This window comes from Microcaecilia unicolor, chromosome 3 (assembly GCF_901765095.1).
Source record: "Microcaecilia unicolor chromosome 3, aMicUni1.1, whole genome shotgun sequence".
Classification (NCBI taxonomy): Eukaryota; Metazoa; Chordata; class Amphibia; order Gymnophiona; family Siphonopidae; genus Microcaecilia; species Microcaecilia unicolor.
Genome location: NC_044033.1, coordinates 512,067,076 through 512,088,112, shown reverse-complemented (window position 1 = coordinate 512,088,112; position 21,037 = coordinate 512,067,076). Strand labels below are relative to the sequence as shown.

The window sequence follows — 21,037 nt, the reverse complement described above, 5'->3', positions numbered from 1 at the left end:
TCAACATTCAAATCTCTGTTGCTTCTAAAATGATGTCAGCACTGAAAGCAGAAAACCTGTGTGAGGCCATTTGCAGGCTCCCCCTCCCCCATGCAAGGTGGAGAGAGAGAGAGAGAGAGAGTGAGATGGGCTGGTTTTTGGCAGCAGTGGCATCAGCCCTGCCCATCTCCACCACCACCACCAGGCAAATCGCCCCCTTCCCGATCGCTGCCCAAGGAGGCAGCAGGTACCGTCTCTGCTCTCAGGCCTTCTGCGGCACCGGCATGACCTAAGGCCGAGCCCAGGAGCCCAGGAAAGGGGCGGGCGAGGGCGGCGGCCTCCCCCCCCCCCCCCCCCCCCGCAGCATGCACTGGGGTGTGGGCTTCGCCTCGTCCCGCGCCTGTGTGGTGGATCTGAGTCGGAACCAGAGCCTGGCCCTGGGCTGGGCTGCGGGGGGAGGAGGAGGAGGAGGCTCGGACGAGCCCTGCGCCTTCTATGGGGACATCGTCGCCTTCTCTCTGCACGACTCGGGCGGCGTCATGGCCGGGCTGGGACCCGACTCCTGGTGGAAGAAAACCCTCTATGTGACCGGGGGGGCCCTGCTGGCCGCCGCCGCCTACCTGATCCACGAGCTGCTGGCCATCAGGTGAGAGACGGACCCTTCGGGGGGGGGGGGGCTCTCTTGCAGTGCAATAATAATAATAATATGGGGGGGGGGGCATCTGAGATACCTTTGCCCTCCTTGACCTTGTTTGTAAACATCTCCGTCCTTATTCTACAATTATTCTCTCATTGCTTGGGAGTGAACATAATTTTATAATGTTATCAGTGCCGTCTTCCCCCCCCCCCCCCTAATGAATGTACTGTATGTATTTGGATTTATAGATCGCCTTTTTGAAGATTCCCGGTGCAGCCAGTGCAATGTATGTTATTTCTTAACTGTCTCTTTGCAGACAAGTAAGTGTCAGGGAGAAGGATTGGAGGTAAAAGCTATCGGGAGCATCTTTCCTAAAATTCTTGGAAAATGCCAGCTCATTGTTGGTGATGATTTCACAGCCGGATCTGCTACATCTTCTTATTACCGTCTTTATTCGGGAATGCAATGCTTCCGCTGACTCCGGGAAATGGAAAGTCCTGGCTGTAATACACATGGGGAGAGGTTTTTTTTTTTTTTTTTTTGTAGGAGCAGCTTTTGAAGTAAACAACTGCATATGGATCGGTACAGTCATGGGAGGGTAGGGCTGCAACAAGGGACCTCAAAGTCTTGCAGGGTAGACTTCAGGCAGGATTTAAGGTGAAAACACCCTGCAGGAAGTTTTGCAAACCAAATGAATCGACATTATTGCCATAAGTAGTCCTTCACCCATGTTTGTGCGAGGTCAGGTAGCTTTGGTAACATAGTAACATAGTAGATGACGGCAGAAAAAGACCTGCACGGTCCATCCAGTCTGCCCAACAAGATAAACTCATATGTGCTACTTTTTGTGTATACCCTACCTTGATTTGTTCCTGTCCTCTTCAGGGCACAGACCGTACAAGTCTGCCCAGCACTATCCCCACCTCCCAACCACCAGCCCCGCCTCCCACCACCTGCTCTGGTACAGACCGTATAAGTCTGCCCAGCACCAGCCCCGCCTCCCACCACCGGCTCTGGCACAGACTGTATAAGTCAGCCCAGCACTATCCCCGCCTCCCAACCACCAGCCTCACCTCCCACCACCGGCTCTGGCACAGACTGTATAAGTCTGCCCAGCACTATCCCCGCCTCCCAACCACCAGCCCCGCCTCCCACCACCAGCTCTGGCACAGACTGTATAAGTCTGCCCAGCATTATTTTGCAGGGGGCTGAAATGAGGGAAGTCGTTTAAAATCAGCTTCTCCCACTGATGTTATTTTTTTTTGCCGTGGACAAAATCATTGTACCGATATACTGTGAGATTCTATATATCAGTATTTCCCAAGTCCTTGCCAGTCAGGATATCCACAACGAATATGCATGAACTTGATTTGCATACACGGCCTCTGTTATATGCAACTCTCTTTGTGCGTATTCATTGTGGATATCCTGAAAACCTGACTGGCAAGGGGGTACTCCAGGACCAGACTTAGGAAACATTGCTATACATCACGCCAAGATTTCTGTGCAGAAATTGAAGTGTATTCCATAGCAATACATATAAGCTAATTGGTTAACAAGCTAATCAGTGCTGATAATTGGATGTTAGCCAATTATCAGCACTAATTGGCATTAATTAGAATTTACACACAAAACTAAGCGCATTCTATAATGTGCTGAGCGTAAATTCTAAGTCGCATAGTTGAAAAGTGGGTGTGGCCATGGGCATTTCTAAAATCTATGCACGTTGTTATAGAATACATCTGCGCCACGTGTAATTTAGGCGTTGGGCTTTACACCAGGTTTTACTTGGCGTAATTAGCCACCACTAAATTGAGTCGTGTGGACTGGCACTCAGCATATTCTATAAACTGCGTGAAAATTTAGGCTTATTTTATAAAGTACGCCTAAGCGAATTTCATTTTGACGCGGAATTTTTAGGCATGATATATAGAATCTGGTCCATAGTTTGTATGCTCTTTATGATCAAGGAAAACACCGTACCTTGGGTCTGGATTTATGGATAGACTAAATAGGCAATTGCCTAGGGCACCAAACTTTGAAGGTGCTACAGTAGATAAAGGGGGGCCTGCTGCTCTTTTGCTTCAAATGGACACTGGTGACATTCTTATCTCTTCCACCTCTGCTCGTTTCAGTCCTACCCGTGGGAGCCAGAATCTTAAACCTAGACCATAACTAAATGTGATTTGTCTTGAACTCAGCTTTGAAAAGAAGAGTAATTCAATCTAAAATCCAAATGCTGCCTGTTGGTTAATAAAATGCTAATTGCTTCATTTCTCAAATTATACCAATTTGTTTGTTTTGGACTGTATTGGGTTTTGGTCTTGGTCTTATATTTGAGTATGCATTTGTTTTGTTTTTTGTTGCATTAGTGCATTTACTTCATTTTTGCACATTTTCAGGAATATAAAGTGTTAATTTTTGTATATTAAGGCCTCCATTTTAAAATAATTTTCTCCATTGAGTTAATTCTAGTAACCTTTGCTGTATCCCTCCTTCAGATCTATCAGGCTGATTGATGGCATCCTGGAATTTATAGGTGGGTCAGAAGGACAGTGCTCCATGGGAGAAAACCTTAAACACCAACATCTTCTTAGGAATTAAATACCATAATAAAAAAAGAGAGATCTTAATAATGTTAACGAGCACCTGAATTATATAACTGCTTTAAAACTATTCTGTACACTAGGGAGCATGATATTCAAAGTCAACATGCATGACCAATTAACCTAGGAGGATTTTTTTTTATTATTAAAGCTGTTTTCACTGCTGTTCAGCACCATGGTCTGGACAGTTCCTTTGTTTTGTTGACGATTATGGACTTCCTTCACTATATGGTTCAGGATAATGAAGTGCTGTTTAAACTAACATCATTAGCTGGTAAATTTTGCCTGTTAGCTGTCTTTCATTTTTGTTGAGTATACCTGTGGAGGTAGTACCTTAGCTAACTACTTACAAGAAAAAAAATTATTTTGATGCCTATTCCCAAATCAAAACGATTAGACTTCTTGTTACCCTTAAATTGTCTTCTGGTAGCAAGCATTCCATGGTTAGCCAAAGCTGCTGGAATCTTTAGTTGCTTCTCAAGCAATGCAGTTTTGGGATTCTTTTCAAAGTTTGCATAATTCTCAGCATGGGTTTATTAGACTCATGCATGGCACTGAATTTCTACTCCTTACCTTGTTCTCCAAAGCTAGATCTTTATTAAGTCAGAAAATCTCTTCTGTTCTTTTCCAGTTTGATGTTTCAGGTCCTAATGCAGGCATTGATTTTGACCCAGCTTGATTACTGTAGTGTTTTATATGCTGGATTACAGCATAAGTTTTTTTTTAATATAAACTTTAACTTCTTCAGAACGTCTTCAGGCTAATTTAATCTATAACTGTAAAAAGTTTGATCAGGCCTCCCCTTTGCTGCGTAAATGACATCGGTTGCCTGTTGAAGCCCGGGTGGAATTTAAGATAGCATGTTGGGTATATAAAATTATTTTGGGGAAACTCTCCATTATCTCTTATTGAATTGTTACCTTTCTCCTCCTCGAGATTGAGCTTTCATTTTAGTTCTATGCTTAAATCGGGGTTTCCGTCAGTTAAAAATATTAAGCTAAAACAATTTCATGTAAGTTCCTTTTGCCATCTGTCCAACAAGATTTGGAATATGGTAACTTTGCAGTTTAGGTCACTATTTAACTATTTCCAGTTTCGTAAAGGTTTAAAGACCTTTCATTTTAGTACATTTTATGATCTTATTTAGTGAATTTTAATTTTGATTTCTGCTTCTCTCTTAATGGCAAGTTAGTTGTTCCTTAAGAATTTGCTTTATGTTACCCGCTTTGATTCCTGAGTAGATATAAGTGGGATATAAGTACCAGAATAGAACAGAACACATGGAGCTTAATATAGTTCGGTGGTCTTCACTAATTTTTAAGTCGGGACCACTTTGGATTCAAATGAGCTGAAGGAGAGCTGCCAGATATCTTCCCATGCAGGGCCATGACACTGCTGTCCAGTGTACATCGGTGACATGCATCCCCAGCAACCCAACAAACGCATTCTCTTCTTCCATGAAGAAATGACTTGGCCTTCAAGCATGCAGCTCTTCTCTCCCCCTCCATCCACTTTCTGCTTTCTGTCTGGAGCTTGAGAAGAGAGGCAGGGAGGAGTGAAGATAAACAAAATGATGATGGAGGCCACCATTGGCCCCCGGGCCTTGCATTATAGAACAGTGGTACAGTTGGAAAGGCCCTAAAAACGTAATACATTTCAGTTAGCAAATTATCAAGTTGTGGTTACTGACTCCTGCAGTACAATCCCAGATCCATCCGATCAATCAGCGACTATTTACCCTTCCGGAAATCACTAAAAACCCACCTGTTCAAGCAAGCCTACCCAAATGAACCAATCTAATCCTAGGATCCCTTCTACCCAACACATATCCAGAAGACAACGACAATGACTCAGACTGTATCTCCCACCTAATTTCCCTATACTTTTCCCTGTCCCATCCCCCTCCTGCCCCTCTACCCCTCCTCCAATGCTCATCTACCCCTTGCTCATACCTCTCCTACTCCCTTCACCCTCCCCCATCTTTACCTACCAATCTCTTTTACTATTCTGCTATAATTAACCTATATTTTCTCTATCAATACTCTGTAATCCATGTTATTATGTAAGCCGCATTGAACCTGCTTTGAGTGGGAAAGCGCGGGGTACAAATGTAATAATAAATAAATAGTGATCATAAATGGTGTTAATTTTGCGAGCAGCGTTATTGTTCCATCCCAGGAGCTTCAGGCCACAAAGTTGCTGCCCAGTGTTACTGGGGGCTTTTAATGGTGCCAACACACTATCAAAACAGCTGCCTCCTTTCTTTTCCATGGCCACATCATGGCTAGACCCCCCCCCAAACCCCCTCCAGTCAAGATGCCCCTACACCTCCTCAATTAGAAACCCCCCCTCCCGGAGCCCTCCTCCAATCAAGAAAGCCCCAAAGCCACCCCCATGCCCACCTTTTAAATCCCTGGTATCTAGTGGGGGCAGAGAAAACTGATCCCCACTCACTCCTGCCCCTTACCAGTGCCAGGTTACAAGTGATGCTGGCGACTCTTAATGGTACTTTTGCAGTACTACCACTAAGAGACAAGGTGCCATATAAGGAGGGTCTTTTGCCATTTGCCCTTATATGGCAGTTTTACCTCTCACAGTAGTACTGCAAGGCTACTGCAAGGGGTCGCTGGTGCTAATTTGGCAAGGGACAGCAGTGAGTGGCAATCGCTTGTGCCTTGATCCTACTCTACACCAAGGATTTAAAGGGTAGGCTGGGGTGGGGGGGAGCTTCGAGGAGGGCTTGGAATTGGAAGGATTCAAGGGTGTCTGGAATAGAGGGGTCTTCAAGGTGGTGTCTGGCCGTGCTATGGCCTCCCGGGGAGGGGGGGGGGGGGATTGAGAAGATCAAAACAACTGCTGCCTCTCTCAAGTGTAAGCGCCTTTAAAGGTGACCAGGCACATTGGGCTGTTGCTTTGTACCTTGATACTCCTGGGACGTTAAAATAACTTTAGCATTTTGCCTGATTTATTTTTCCAGCTATAATGTGGCTTGCAGTATTCGCATGTATTTGCATATTTTCGGAGTTGGCTTTCCTGTACGAATCAGTTAGCGCACTGACATTACCACGTACTAACTGGTTAATGCAAAATTACCGCATGAGCCCTTACCACCTACAAAATACGCTGGTGAGTGCTCATGTATTCATTCTTTTCAATAGCCGCATGCTAATGGCAACATTGGCGCATGGCCATTAATAGGAAAAATAGAAAATCTGCCATTTTACTGCTGTGGTAAAAATGGCCTTAGCACGCTGGAAAAACTCACACAAGGGCACAACCAAGTCCACTTTTTACCGCAGCTTAGTAAAAGGACCCCTAAGATATTATTTACTTATTGGACAGAAAGGATAGGGTTAAAGGGTCATTTCTCTCAACGGAGGAGGGTGGACAGTGGAGTGCCGCAATGGGATAGTGCTTATATGGACCAAAAAAACCACGCTGTCTTTAAAAAGACGCGGTAGCTAGAACACGGAGACGCCAAAGCAGCGATTCTGCTTTACGCTCTTGCCATTTGATTTGGCATCTCTGTGTTGTAGCTACTGCGTCTTTTTAAAGACAGCGTGGTTTTTTTTGGTCCATATAAGCACTATCCCATTGCGGCACTCCACTGTTCACCCTCCTCCGTTGAGAGAAATGACCGTTTAACCCTATCCTTTCTGTCCAATAAGTAAATAATATCTTAGGGGTCCTTTTACTAAGCTGCGGTAAAAAGTGGACTTGGTTTAAAGACAGCTTGGTTTTTTTGGTCTATATAAGCACTGTCCCATTGAGACCTTTTGAACAGACCCCTGAGGCAGACACTTGGCCGAAACACAGTGCCGTGTCGGGTCCCACCAGGAATAAAGTCGTCTTTTCTCACTTAGGCCCTGTTTACTAAGGTGCATTAGTGTTTTTAGCGCACCTACACTACATGTAGGCGCCTAAAGGGATATTGTAGGCACGTACACGGTTAGCGCGCGTTAAAAACGTTAACACGCCTATAACGCTGCTTAGTAAACAGGGCCCTAAGTCGTTCTCCTGTTTTCCTTTGGAAGAGTTGTGTTGGCTACACTACTTTGTTTTTTTTTTGTGGTCCCTTCATTTCTAAGTCGGACAGCAGGAATTTCTTTCTGTGTAAGGCGGTATTTATACAGTTAATGCCATCTAAATACAAAATCTCTTTTCTCCTGCTCGGAGATATACATTTTGCCAGGGCTTAGTTTTGGAACTCGATCAAGTTGGCTTTCTGCTTGTGTTATCCTTTTCAGACCTCTTCCATTTGCGTGAGAGGTTCACGTACCAGGACATGCACTGATGCCTGCCAATCCCTTACTCGCAAGCCTTTGAAACAGTTCGAGCTAGCAACAATCCATCCAGGCCAAAAGCACACGGTCTTACAGTGATAAAGTACAGTGTTTACTTCTTTGTGAAGAACTGCCGACATTGACCAAGGATAGTATGAAACCCTTCTACTAACATGCATTAAGCACTTATGGGGCAATTATGTAACTGGGTGCTTCCAGTTAGGCACCAGGAGGGTATGTGATAGGTACCTAGGTTCTGTTACAGAATACCTGCATAATCGGCTATCAGTGCACTGAAAATTAAAGCCGGGCACAGAGCTGATGTGAGTGTTCTGTTAGCTACATATGTGACTGGGATCCGTGCTTGTGTACCCCTCTTGCAAGTACATGCCATGTAAGTGAAGCAGGTATTTGCAGAACAGGCTTAGGCACCATGCTAGCATTTACACACGTAGGTAACCATAATATAAGTATGTTCATTTTAAATGCAGCATCAATGCTAAGCTTGTCATTCCAGCTTTAGTTTTACCATGTTTTCATGACTAGGCCTCTGATTTCAGTCGCCTCAGATCTGTCTAGAGCTTAATTTGGCTCTTGGGTTGTTCGTAGTTGCAGGCTTTGTAGAGCTTCTGGTCCTGGAAGAGATAGAAATTTTTCTTCACCCAACGTGTAATTAGACTCTGGAATTCGTTGCCGGAGAACGTGGTACGGGCGGTTAGCTTGACGGAGTTTAAAAAGGGGTTAGATAGATTCCTAAAGGACAAGTCCATAGACCGCTATTAAATGGACTTGGAAAAATTCCGCATTTTTAGGTATAACTTGTCTGGAATGTTTTTACGTTTGGGGAGCGTGCCAGGTGCCCTTGACCTGGATTGGCCACTGTCGGTGACAGGATGCTGGGCTAGATGGACCTTTGGTCTTTCCCAGTATGGCACTACTTATGTACTTATGCCCTATTAGTACCAAGTCTTGCACATCAAATTGACCATATAATATTCTCTGGTTTTGTGGCAGGAAAGAGGAAGAGGTGAATTCAAAAGATGCCATCATATTGCATCAGTTTTCAAGACCAAACAATGGTGTCCCTAGCCTGTCTCCGTTCTGTCTGAAGATGGAAACCTACTTGCGGATGGCTGATTTGCCCTACCAGGTAATCTTCTTTACACCTCTAACTTCTGTTTCTTTGTACCAAGGCTAAATGTTAAATATGGGATGGAAACATTTATCTTGCTCAAGGTCAATGTAGGTAAATAATAAAAGGTCAATGACTCTGTTGCACTGCTCTGTGCTGCCAGCATGAAATCCTCATTTGGTTCCTTCTGGACCTGGCTTCTGCTTAATGAATCAATAGAGGCCCAGGACACTGCAAGTAAGGATGTTGGTGACTGTTTTAAGTTGGTGATGCACCAGAACATTTTCTGCTTCCATGTGACTCAAGAACAAATTGATTGCATGATGTTTTGTTGACCACTGAAATGTGATCTGTGGATTAAGTTTAAGAAACTTACCCGGGGTGCGGAGTTTTCTTCTGGCTCCGGGGGTTTTCTAGACCATCCTTGCGGCCAAATGGTGTGATTGATAGCTAGCAGAATGACCTGTTCGAGGTCCAGAGGCATTTATGAGGCCTCCGACAGGGAGCTGCGTTGTCTGTGGCTTGCTGCAGCGCTGCCTGGCAGAGTTGTGTTGTTTCTCAGCCGGGCGCGCTCAAGAAACTTTTGGCCTGTAGGAGGAGGGTGTGACTTTTTGTACATGTGCAGTAGTGCTGCCGGGCCAGCGCTAGGCCCAAAGTGAAGCAGAGGCCTAAATTTACGAGGCACCCCAACAAGGTTCCACAGTAACCTGTGATAAATCGCAGTGTTTTATCGCTACCACAGAGGGTCCTCCAGGACTCGGACCAGTGGAGGAGGTCATGTAAGTAACCTTCAGGGGACCAGGTAAGAGGTCTGGTGGCCCTGAAAAATTGTTAGTTTTCCACTGTTCAAGAAAGACCAAAGAGACTGAGGAGCCAAGAAAGACCACAGCTATGTATCATCACACAAGCACCAAAGAGAACTGAGACTGAAAACCACAATAAAATAAAGACAAAAAAATTCATATTTACCTGAGAAGAGGGCGGGCTGGCAGATGACTAGGTATTAAAACAGGGTACCTGTAATAAAGCAAAGTTCACACCAAGGGTCAGTTCTTATTTGAGAAAACGGTAAACAACTAACAGGCTTATTTTCGAAAGAGAAGGGCGCCCATCTTTCGATACAAATCGGGAGATGGGCGTCTTCTCTCAGGGTCACCCAAATCGGCATAATCGAAAGCCGATTTTGGGCGTCCCCAACTGCTTCCCGTCGCAGGGACAACCAAAGCTCCCGGGGGCGTGTCGGAAGCATAGTGAAGGCGGGACTGGGGTGTGCCTAACAGATGGGCGTCCTCGAGTAATAATGGAAAAAAGAAGGGTGTCCCTGACGAGCACTTGGGCGACTTTACTTGGTCCATTTTTTCTTACAACCAAGCCTTAAAAAGGTGCGCGAACTGACCAGATGACCACTAGAGGGAATCAGGGATGACCTCCCCTGACTCCCCCAGTGGTCACTAACCCCCTCCCACTCTGAAAAAAACAACTTTAAAAACTATTTTTGCCAGCCTGAAATGTCATAGTCAGGTCCATCATAGCAGAATGCAGATCCCTGGGAGGGGAGGTACAGTATGTGTGTGTCAGCAGAGGCATAGCGAAGGCATGGGCGTCCTTCTTTCAAACATTTTGGACGTCCTGAACTGCCCCCCACAGGGACTGCCAAATTTCAAGGGAGTGGAATGGAGGAGTGGTCTAGTGGTTAGAGCACTAGTCTTGCAATCCAGAGGTGGCTGGTTCAAATCCCACTGCTGCTACTTGTGATCCATAATCCAAAATGATTGTCAATGAGATTTTCTGCATTCTTACTATGCTTAAAACATAGAGATCAAAGTGGTTTTACATCTGGGAGGTTGGCTTCGGATAATTCTTGGACCTTTTGGAAATTTTTGACACTAGCCTCTACTTTGACTGATCCTTATGTTTCTTTGATGCTTGATGCGGAAAAGCATTTGAAAGGATTGAATGGTGTTCTATGTTTAGAGTGCTGTGGTGGTTTGGGATGAGCTCACAGCATATTAATGTAACCCTGGTCTCACCACACAGTTAAGGCTCGTTGTGGGTCAGCACCTGAGACCAGGGCCACAAAGAAAATCTCTCTCTTTTTCCAAGTCCAAGAAACCCTCATGGTCACACGAACTGATCTGGGTGTAGGCCGGGGCTGGATAAAAATCCGGAAGGCCATAGGATGTTAAGCTGGGGCTTATATTCTTTAAAAAGTCTGCACACTTTTCTCCGTTAGTCCAGAAAATAAGCAAGTTTCCACTCTCATGCAAAGAAAAGACTCCAATCCAGAGTGTTATACGCAATAACCAAAGCTTTATTGAAGATTCTGCAACAGGCAATTCAAATCCTTCTTGAAACAAACAGACAATTTATAATCCAACTTGATATCCAACAACAATAAATCCCGAAGCAAATTTAGGGATGTGTATCTTCTCAGGTTCAATTTGGGAACCTTACCAGGTGCCCTTGGCCTGGATTGGCCGCTGTCGTGGACAGGATGCTGGGCTCGGTGGACCCTTGGTCTTTTCCCAGTGTGGCATTACTTATGTACTTATGTACTCTCTCGACCTGCTGCCTGCCTACTGACTTTGCCTGTACCTGGAAGCTCGCCAGGTGCCCTTGGCCTGGATTGGCCGCTGTCGTGGATAGGATGCTGGGCTCGATGGACCCTTGGTCTTTTTCCAGTGTGGCATTACTTATATGTACTAACTTTATAATCCTACTTTATGTGCATATTTATTTATTTATTTTTTTATCATTTTACTTAATTACATTCACATTTATCACGTAAATGTAAGGAAAAACAGAAATTAATATAAGGAAAAAGAAAAACCATTTTCTCTCAACAATATATATAATTGTCCACAATTGGGGAATCCAAGATCAGGAAAACAATCTCAAAGAAAATAAGAAAAACACCAAGTGGTTAATCTTACAAATTCATATTTTCTGAGGGAGGAAGGTTAATCGGTAATTGCAGCCGGTACAGTGGTAACTAAAGGAAGTTGCTGCAGAGGGTCTTCATCTGTTCTTTTAACTCCACAAACTCTTGTAATTTCTTGGGTTCAACAAATAAGTAATAAGGAAATAAAACACTTACAAAGGAATCGCTCTAGGAAGGTCCCACCTAGGGCAATGAATCTTGGCTTAAAAGCCAAGAGTTCACATAGTAACATAGTAACATAGTAGATGACGGCAGAAAAAGACCTGCATGGTCCATCTAGTCTGCCCAAGATAAACTCCTATCTTGAATTTGTACCTGTCTTTTTCAGGGCACAGACTGTATAAGTCTGCCCAGCAGTATTTCCCGCCTCCCAACCACCAGTCCCGTCTCCCATCACCGGCTCTGGTACAGACCGTATAAGTCTGCCCTCCCCTATCCTAGCCTCCCAACCACCAACCCCTCTTCCCCCCACCTGCTCCACCACCCAATTTCAGCTAAGCTTCTGAGGATCCATTCCTGCTGCACAGGATTCCTTTATGCATATCCCACGCATGTTTGAATTCCGTTACCGTTTTCATCTCCACCACCTCCCGCGGGAGGGCATTCCAAGCATCCACCACCCTCTCCGTGAAAAAATACTTCCTGACATCTTTTTTGAGTCTGCCCCCCTTCAATCTCATTTTATGTCCTCTCGTTCTACCGCCTTCCCATCTCTGGAAAAGATTTTTTTGCGGATGAATACCTTTCAAGTATTTGAACGTCTGTATCATATCACCCCTGTTCCTCCTTTCCTTCAGGGTATACATGTTCAGGTCAGCAAGTCTTTGGTCATACGTCTTGGAACGCAAATCCCATACCATTCTCGTAGCTTTTCTTTGCACTGCTTCCATTTTTTTAACATCCTTCGCAAGGTACGGCCTCCAAAACTGAACACAATACTCCAGGTGGGGCCTCACCAATGACCTGTACAGGGGCATCAACACTTCCTTTCTTCTGCTGATCACACCTCTCTCTATACAGCCTAGCAACCTTCTCGCTACGGCCACCGCCCTGTCACACTGTTTCGTCGCCTTCAGATCCTCGGATACTATCACCCCAAGATCCCTCTCCCCCTCAGTACCTATCAGACTCTCCCCGCCTAACACATACGTCTCTCGTGGGTTTCTACTCCCTAAATGCATCACTTTGCATTTCTTCGCATTGAATTTTAATTGCCAAACCTCAGACCATTCTTCTAGCTTCCTCAGATCCCTTTTCATGCTTTCCACGCCCTCCCGGCGTCCACTCTGTTGCAAATCTTAGTATCATCTGCAAATAGGCAAACTTTACCTTCTAACCCTTCGGCAATGTCACTCACAAATATATTGAACAGAATCGGCCCCAGCACCGATCCCTGAGGCACTCCGCTACTCACCTTTCCCTCCTCCGAGCGAACTCCATTTACCACCACCCTCTGTCGTCTGTCCGTCAACCAGTTCCTAATCCAGTTCACCACTTCGGGACCTATCTTCAGCCCATCTAGTTTATTTAAGAGCCTCCTGTGAGGAACCGTGTCAAAAGCTTTGCTAAAATCTAAGTAGATTACGTCTATAGCACGTCGATGATTCAATTCTCCAGTTACCCAATCAAAGAATTCAATGAGATTCGTTTGGCACGATTTCCCTCTGGTAAAACCATGTTGTCTCGGATCTTGCAGCTTGTTGTCTTCTAGGAAATTCACTATCCTTTCCTTCAGCATGGCTTCCATTACTTTTCCAATAACCGAAGTGAGGCTTACCGGCCTGTAGTTTCCAGCTTCTTCCCTATCACCACTTTTGTGAAGAGGTACCACCTCCGCCGTTCTCCAGTCCCTCGGAACCTCTCCAGTCTCCAAGGATTTATTAAACAAATCTTTAAGAGGACCCGCCAGGACCTCTCTGAGCTCCCTCAATATTCTGGGGTGGATCCCGTCTGGTCCCATGGCTTTGTCCACCTTTAGCTTTCCAAGTTGTTGATACACACTCTCTTCCGTGAACGATACTATATCCATTCCATTCTCAGGTGTACTTTTGCCAGTCCCTCGCGGTCCTTCTCCAGGATTTTCTTCAGTGAAAACCGAACAAAAGTATCTATTTAGTAAATTGGCTTTTTCTTCATCATTATCTACATAACGGTTCGCTGTATCTTTTAGTCTCACAATTCCCTTTTTAGTCCTTCTTCTTTCACTAATATACCTGAAGAAATTTTTGTCGCCCCTCCTTACATTTCTAGCCATTTGTTCTTCCGCTTGCGCCTTCGCCAGACGTACCTCTCTCTTGGCTTCTTTCAGTTTCATCCGGTATTCCTCCCGTGTTCCTCTTCTTGAGATTGTCTATATTTCTGGAACGCCAACTCTTTAGCCTTTATTTTCTCAGCCACTTGCTTGGAGAACCATATCGGTTTCCTTTTCCTCTTGCTTTTATTTACTCTCCTTACATAAAGGTCTGTGGCCCTATTTATTACTTCTTTCAGCCTGGACCACTGCCCTTCCACTTCCTGTTCGTCCTCCCAGCCCCATCATCTCCTTCCTCGGGTATTCCCCCATTTTACTAAAGTCAGCACGCTTGAAATCCAGGACTTTGAGTTTAGAGTGGCCGCCCTCCACTTCAGCTGTTATATCAAACCAAACCGTTTGATGGTCACTGTTTCCCAGATGTGCACACACTCGCACATTTGACACACTATCCCCATTTGTGAGCACCAGATCTAGCATCGCTCCCTCCCTCGTGGGTTCCGTCACCATCTGTCTGAGCAGAGCACTTTGGAAAGCATCTACGATCTCTCTACTTCTTTCCGATTTGGCAGACGGAACCTTCCAATCTACATCCGGCAGATTGAAATCTCCCATCAACAGAACCTCTTTTTTCTTTCCTAATTTTTGAATATCTGCAATCAGATCTTTATCTAGTTCCTCTAATTGTGTGGGGGGTCTGTAGACAACACCCACGTGGACAGAAGTTCTATCCTCTCTTTTTAAGGTGATCCATATCGCTTCTTCTTTTCCCCAGGTCCCTGTCATTTCAGTCGCCACACCTCCTAGTCTGCGATTCCCTTGATATATCAGGAAATATATTTATCTTTGAACCCAAAAAACTATCAGCCATGTATCGGAAATACAATTTCAAAACATTGTTCCTATCTAAATCAAAGGCAAAAGTCACTAGTAATATAACTCTCTATATAGGGTATTTTAGGAAGATTTATCATTCTCAAGTTATTTTTCCTTAATTGGTTCTCCAGAAGTTCCACTTTTTTACAAGAAACATGACTATCCTTCATTACCAGATTAACTGATTTTCATAGAGAAACCATTTCCGTAATCAAAGTCTCTATTTTTATATCTTGGACTTCCACTTTGTTAGATAAGTATTGATATAATCACATATTTATTCCTGAAAAATTTTTGACATCTGAAGAAGAGAATTATTCACACTCTGCAGCACTTCCCATAGTGCGTCCATTATGACATTTTTTCACCAGGTCCAATGTCTCCACAGAAACCGCTCCAGATATCTTCGGGGGGAAGGGTTCACTCTCCAATCCCCCAGTTGGTTTATCGCGTGAGAATCCTAACCCACTTCGGGCGTTTCCGCTGTCGACCTCCATAGCGAAGCGCTACTGTTTCCGGGTCTTGGAGGGGTCGTGCCAGCAGGGGGACACAAAGTCACTTCCTCTCCACTGAGATTCGGCGATAAAGCCTTGCTGTTCCCCGAAGCAGGAACCGATATCTCCAACATTATGACCCCGAATCTCTCCAAAGTAGACTGAGAAGTGGTGGGAACCCCAGCCGTGTTCGAGGAGGACACCACGGCTTTGCCTTTTTTCTTCCCCATTCTCTGGGGAGCACGCCTACTTCTTCAGGTATTCTGGTGTAAAACGGGAACTCAACTAACGTACGTCCTCCCTCGACGCCATCTTGGATCCTCCAGTTTGGGACACTCTTTGTCTGGTTTCTCCTCAGAGGCCTGTCTGATATGGGTAACCCTTCAGCATAGCCCTCTAAGTCATTGAAACACAGAAGCCCCTCCACCACTTACAAGGTGGTGTCCCTTCGGAGGGGCTTTATATGCATATTTACAGCTCCTCCTGTCCATACCCATCCCTTCTGGGTGAAACAACCTAAGGCTGTGCCTGCAGATCTTCCTTTGGATCAGACCTCCCTGTCTGTCCACACTGTCCTCCAAAGGAGTACCTCTCTGGGCTACCACCTTTGGCTCCGAATAGACACTTTTCTGTTCCTGCTCCCAGGCTGGGTTCCCCTATTTCCCAGCTAGAGCGGTCCTCCACTTCACAGTTAATGCTTTACCAGCAGGAACCTTCCTCGTGCAAACCCCAATACTAACATTTTCTAAACTCCTCCTGGAACCAGTTAGACCACTAGATGACCGAGGAGTAAAAGGGGCACTTGGGGAAGACAAGGCCATAGTGGAGAGATTAAATGGGAAAGGGAAATGGGACTTGATATACTGCCTTTCTGAAGTTTTTGCAACTACATTCAAAGCGGTTTATATACATTCAGGTACTTATTTTGTACCTGGGGCAATGGAGGGTTAAGTGACTTGCCCAGAGTCACAAGGAGCTGCCTTTGCCTGCAGTGGGAATCAAACTCAGTTCCCCAGGAGCAAAGTCCACTGCACTAACCACTAGGCTACTCTTCCACTCATTCCACCAATAAGAGCCAACCTCATCAGTGATGTCACAATAATACTTGGCTCACTTCTGATATTGTGATGTCATAAGGGAAAGGGGGAAAGGGAAATGGGACTTGATATACTGCCTTTCTTAGGTTTCTGCAACTACATTCAAAGCGTTTACACTTATTTTGTACCAGGAGCAATGGAGGGTTAAGTGACTTGCCCAGAGTCACAAGGAGCTGCAGTGGGAATTGAACTCAGTTCCCCAGGATCAAACTCCACCGCACTAACCACTAGGCTACTCCTCCACTCATTCCACCAATAAGAGCCAACCTCATCAGTGATGTCACAATGATACTTGGCTCACTTCTGATATTGTGATGTCATAAGGGAAAGGGGGAAAGGGAAATGGGACTTGATATACTGCCTTTCTTAGGTTTCTGCAACTACATTCAAAGCGTTTACACTTATTTTGTACCAGGGGCAATGGAGGGTTAAGTGACTTGCCCAGAGTCACAAGGAGCTGCAGTGGGAATTGAACTCAGTTCCCCAGGATCAAAGTCCACTGCACTGACCACTAGGCTACTCCTCCACTGAATTCTTTGCTTCAGTTTTCACTGAGGAAATGTGGGAGAGATATAAGCACCAGAAATTGTATTCAATGCTGATGAGTCAGAGAAACTGATACAAATCTCTGTAAACCATGAAGATGTTATGGGGCAATTCAACAAATTGAAACATAGCAAATCACCTGGACCAGATAGTATACATCCCAGAGTACTGATAGAATTGAAAAATGAACTTGCAGAGCTATTGTTAGTAATATGTAATTTATTTTTTAAAATAAAGCATGGTACCAAAATATTGGAGGCTGGCCAATGTAGCATGAATTTTTAAAAAGGGTTCCAGAGATGATCTGGAAAATTGTTGACCAGTGAGCCTGATGTCAGTGCTGGGCAAAATGGTAGAGACCATTATAAAGAACTCAGAGAAATAAATGGGGAAAAGATGAAAAATCTTGATGGAATTACAGTAGAATAAGGAATGGATCAGCCCCAAGAAAAGCTGCTGATCCCCAAGGCATGCTAGGAAGACTGGGCTCTCTCACAAACCCACAGAGGCAGAGAAGGAGGACTGGATGACAGTGAACATGGTTCATTTTTTCTTCTGTGTTGTATTTCTTAAAACTTTTTTTCAGTGGAACTGGTGGGGGTGGGGACAAATCATTAACAGCAGCAGATATCTGCTCCCTGGAATTGTGAAAGGGAGGGGGCAGAAAAAGGCAGAGACAGTGCTGATCTCCTGAAGGGAGGGGGAAGGGGAGGGCGCTGGAATCAGATTTGGGGAACTGATTATTACCCGATACTTGGATCTGAGATGGCAGAAAGAGCACCAGTGATGGGATTTGGGGGGGGGGGGGGCAATGATCCTTATTGCCCGGAGGCACAGATCACTGTCAGTCCACTATTCTTATATTCTTATGTTAAAGATTGGCAAAAGATCGCATTTTTATAAAAATCCAGGGCTTTTTTTGAGGGGGGTACTGAGTACCGGCACCTTTTCCATTGTCTGCTAAAATTGACCCATGGACCCCAAATTTTAAATGAAAGAGCTCAGGCTCTACACACCATTTCTGCCTTGTCATAGATTCTGTGACTGGTTGCGGTGGCCTGGCTATTGTAGGGTGGGTCCCTCGGTGATCACCCCAGCCTCGAAGGTGGCTTAGCATTTGAGTACCGGCACCTTTTTTGCTAGAAAACACTCACTGTAAAAATCTATAAATGTTGATGTAAGGGTGCAATTAATCTGTACTGACAGTGAAAGAGGAGAGTTTTGCCTTGAGAGCAATGTAGCACTGAACAACGTAAAAGCCCTGCAGCATTGAGTTTCCCTCCATAAAAAACGCATGTATTTGATATATTTGATTTTGAAACTGGAAAAAATGCGTAACTGTTGCAGGGTATGATGCTAACTGGAACCCCAATTGCCTTCTCCTTAAAAAGTCCCGCTTTGAAGCAACAGTCTACTGTATTAGGGATAAATAATGAATGATTTTTGATGGTGAGTCTTGTAGAACCTGTTCTGTGATGGGCTGAATTTAATGCTGGCATGATCTCTGTTCTCGTTTGCTCTTTCTCGTAGAACTATTTCGATGGAAAGCTCTCCCCTCAAGGGAAAATGCCCTGGATAGAATATAACAACGAAAGAGTCTCTGGGACAGAATTCATAATAGACTTTTTGGAAGAGAAGCTCGGGGTGAATTTAAATACAAATCTCAGCGCCCACGAAAGAGCAGTCTCCAGAGCGGTGACAAAAATGGTGGAAGAGCATTTTTACTGGTAAGCTCGTACTTAACGCTTGGGATTCTTGTGGTTTTACACAGTGTTTAATTTTCCAAGCAATTACGTGTTTTTGAAGGGTACTGAAAATAGGTACTTGGCCATGAAGAATACCTCTAGATGCATTTTTTGGTTGATTAACTTTTATAATAGAGAGAGCTGGCCTAGGAATGGAGGGAAGGGTGCTTGTGTGGGGTGAGGAAAGTTTTAGGGTATGCACATGGGTATGGAGGGTACTAGAGTAGCGTGTTTCATACCCTTCTCCTCCCTCTGATCTTCTCAGTGACTTCACCACCAGACACAAATAATAGGTTGGGTATGGACTCTACTTCCCTGGCAGCCTCTAGGTGGTAGTAGTAAGGGGTCAGCTAATGAGTATACCAAAGGTAAGATAACTGTTTGTGGCTCCCAGTTTGTGTACCTCTTATCTAATGGGCAAACGTGCATTCTTACCACATCTCTCCTGATCCATGGCTAACAATCTCAGGGGCCCTGTTACAAAGGCGCACGCTGCATGCCTACCATCCGGGTACCACTAAGTCAATGGGTGCTGGTAAGGTCTCGGGCCAAAAATGAATTCACGCTGGCTTTTATTTTGCTGCACATCCATTTTCTGCCGCCTCTGGTGCAGCTTCCTGTGGATGGGGCAGAATCTGAGAGAAGCCCCGGGCAGCAGGAAGAAATGTGTTTTCCTGGATACTGGTGACTCACTGCTTTTGGAGGACTGTTAAGCAGGAACAGGAGAGGGAGGGGTGTCAGACGAGGTGAGAGAGGGGTGGCAGATGGGGAGATGTCACACTGAGGGGGGGAAGAAACCAGACACTTGGAAGGGGAGAGGGGGAAAACCCAGACCCATGGGGGAGGTGCAGAAGGAGAAATGCCAGACCTGCAGGAGGGGAGGGAGGGAGGGAGAGAGAGAGAGGTACCAGACTGAGGAGGGAGAGGGGGAATGTGAGTGTAAGGGGTGGATATACTGGACCAGGGTGGGAAGGGAGAAGAAAGGAAGAGAGGTCCTGGATTCCAGGTAGAGGGAGAAAGAGGGAGAGAAAAACAGGGCCATGGAAGACAGGAAAAAATTTCAAACTAGGAGAGGGGGAGGCAGGGGAGAGAGAAGGAGAGATGCAGGCCCCATGTGTATGGGGGGGGGGGGGGGAGAAGGCTAAGATAGAGGGGATAAACTGGACAAGGAATGGGACAGGGACAGAGAAAAGATGTTAGGCATGGAGGAAGAATAGTGACAGGGAAATGAGAGACAATACTGGACGCAGGGAGGGGGGGGATAGGGACACTGAGAGGGCAGATGGTGAATATTGGGGGAGGATAGAAACAGGGACATAGAGGGGAGATGCTGGACAGGACACATTAGGGACATAGAAGGAAGATGTATGGTGGACAGAGAGAGAGATGAAATATGAAATGGACAGGAGAAGCTAACAAGAGAAAAGCAGAAAATAGACACTGGAACCAAAGCAAATGGAAAAATAAAATGCTCAGACAACAAAGGTAAAAAACAAAACAATATTTATTCTGAATGCATTAATTGGAATATGTCAGTTTTGGAAAAGATGCTTCTTGTCTTACATTTCAGTTTCTGCTTCTCTAGTATTGCTGTACATTCAGCACCTGACTTTGAGGTTTCCAGTTCAGTCTTTTTGTTTTCATAGCTCTGTTACTGATGTTTGGTCCCTTGTTTCATATTTGTTCAGGGTCTCTTTGTGTTTTGTGCATGTGACCAAGTTGTGGTATTTTGCTAGTGTTTATTTTCTGTGTAGGGATCTGTAGCAGTCTGACTTGGTCTGTATTTTCAGTAGGAACTATATTGGTATCTCTTTATAGGTAGGGTTGTTTCTATTTGAGTCTTGGGACATTTTTTCTTTCAAGTCTCCGCTGCTCATAAGGAGCAAACTGTGAAATGCTTATAGGGCCACTGCAAGGAGATGGTTGATGGAGGACCCTGAATGGGGTGAGGTTGCCAGTGCTACCCCTGGCCATTCCAAGGCAGTGGAAGGTTAAGTGGCTAGCGTAAGGTTAGAAGGGGCTATGGTGGGATTATGAACTTGGCCCTTCTTATTACTAGTCAGCTGCTCTGACCGTTAGTCTATTCCTCTGCCCTGCCCTGGACATTAGTGCTGCTTTATTATGACAGGTTTTCTCGTATATAAGTCCCAGAATGTGTTTGTTTTTGGACAGAGTTTGGTTACTGGATGTGTGAAATAATCATACATGTGGGCAGTTTTTCTTTTGAGATGCCAAACCTAGTGTGGACAGTTGGTTGTAGAGGGGCGGGAGAAGGGTACAAGTGTGGCAAGGGACTTGGGGCATGGCATGAGGGGCAGGACAAGGGAGGAGCATGGAGTGGGGCAGGTGTCAGGTTTTTCTTTGGCAAAAAGGTTGGCAACCCTATCAACACCACTGCCAAACTGGCGGGACGTTTCTAGAGTTAAGGGCAGCATTGTTTCTGCGCTGTT

General features: G+C 45.1%; 1 protein-coding gene across 2 annotated transcripts in view; it reads left to right on the top strand.

Annotated features, from left to right (window-relative positions):
* The first annotated feature begins 342 nt into the window (after window positions 1–342).
* Window positions 343–21,037, top strand: part of FAXC (failed axon connections homolog, metaxin like GST domain containing) — a 38,443-nt gene continuing 17,748 nt past the window's right edge. For both annotated transcript variants that reach the window (XR_003941369.1, XM_030195652.1), the window contains exons 1-3: window positions 343–625; window positions 8,520–8,655; window positions 18,373–18,569. Coding sequence is in view for 1 of the 2 variants with exons in the window: in XM_030195652.1 (XP_030051512.1) it covers window positions 345–625; window positions 8,520–8,655; window positions 18,373–18,569 (614 nt within the window). In the remaining variant the exon portion in view is untranslated. The remainder of the gene's footprint in view (window positions 626–8,519; window positions 8,656–18,372; window positions 18,570–21,037) is intronic.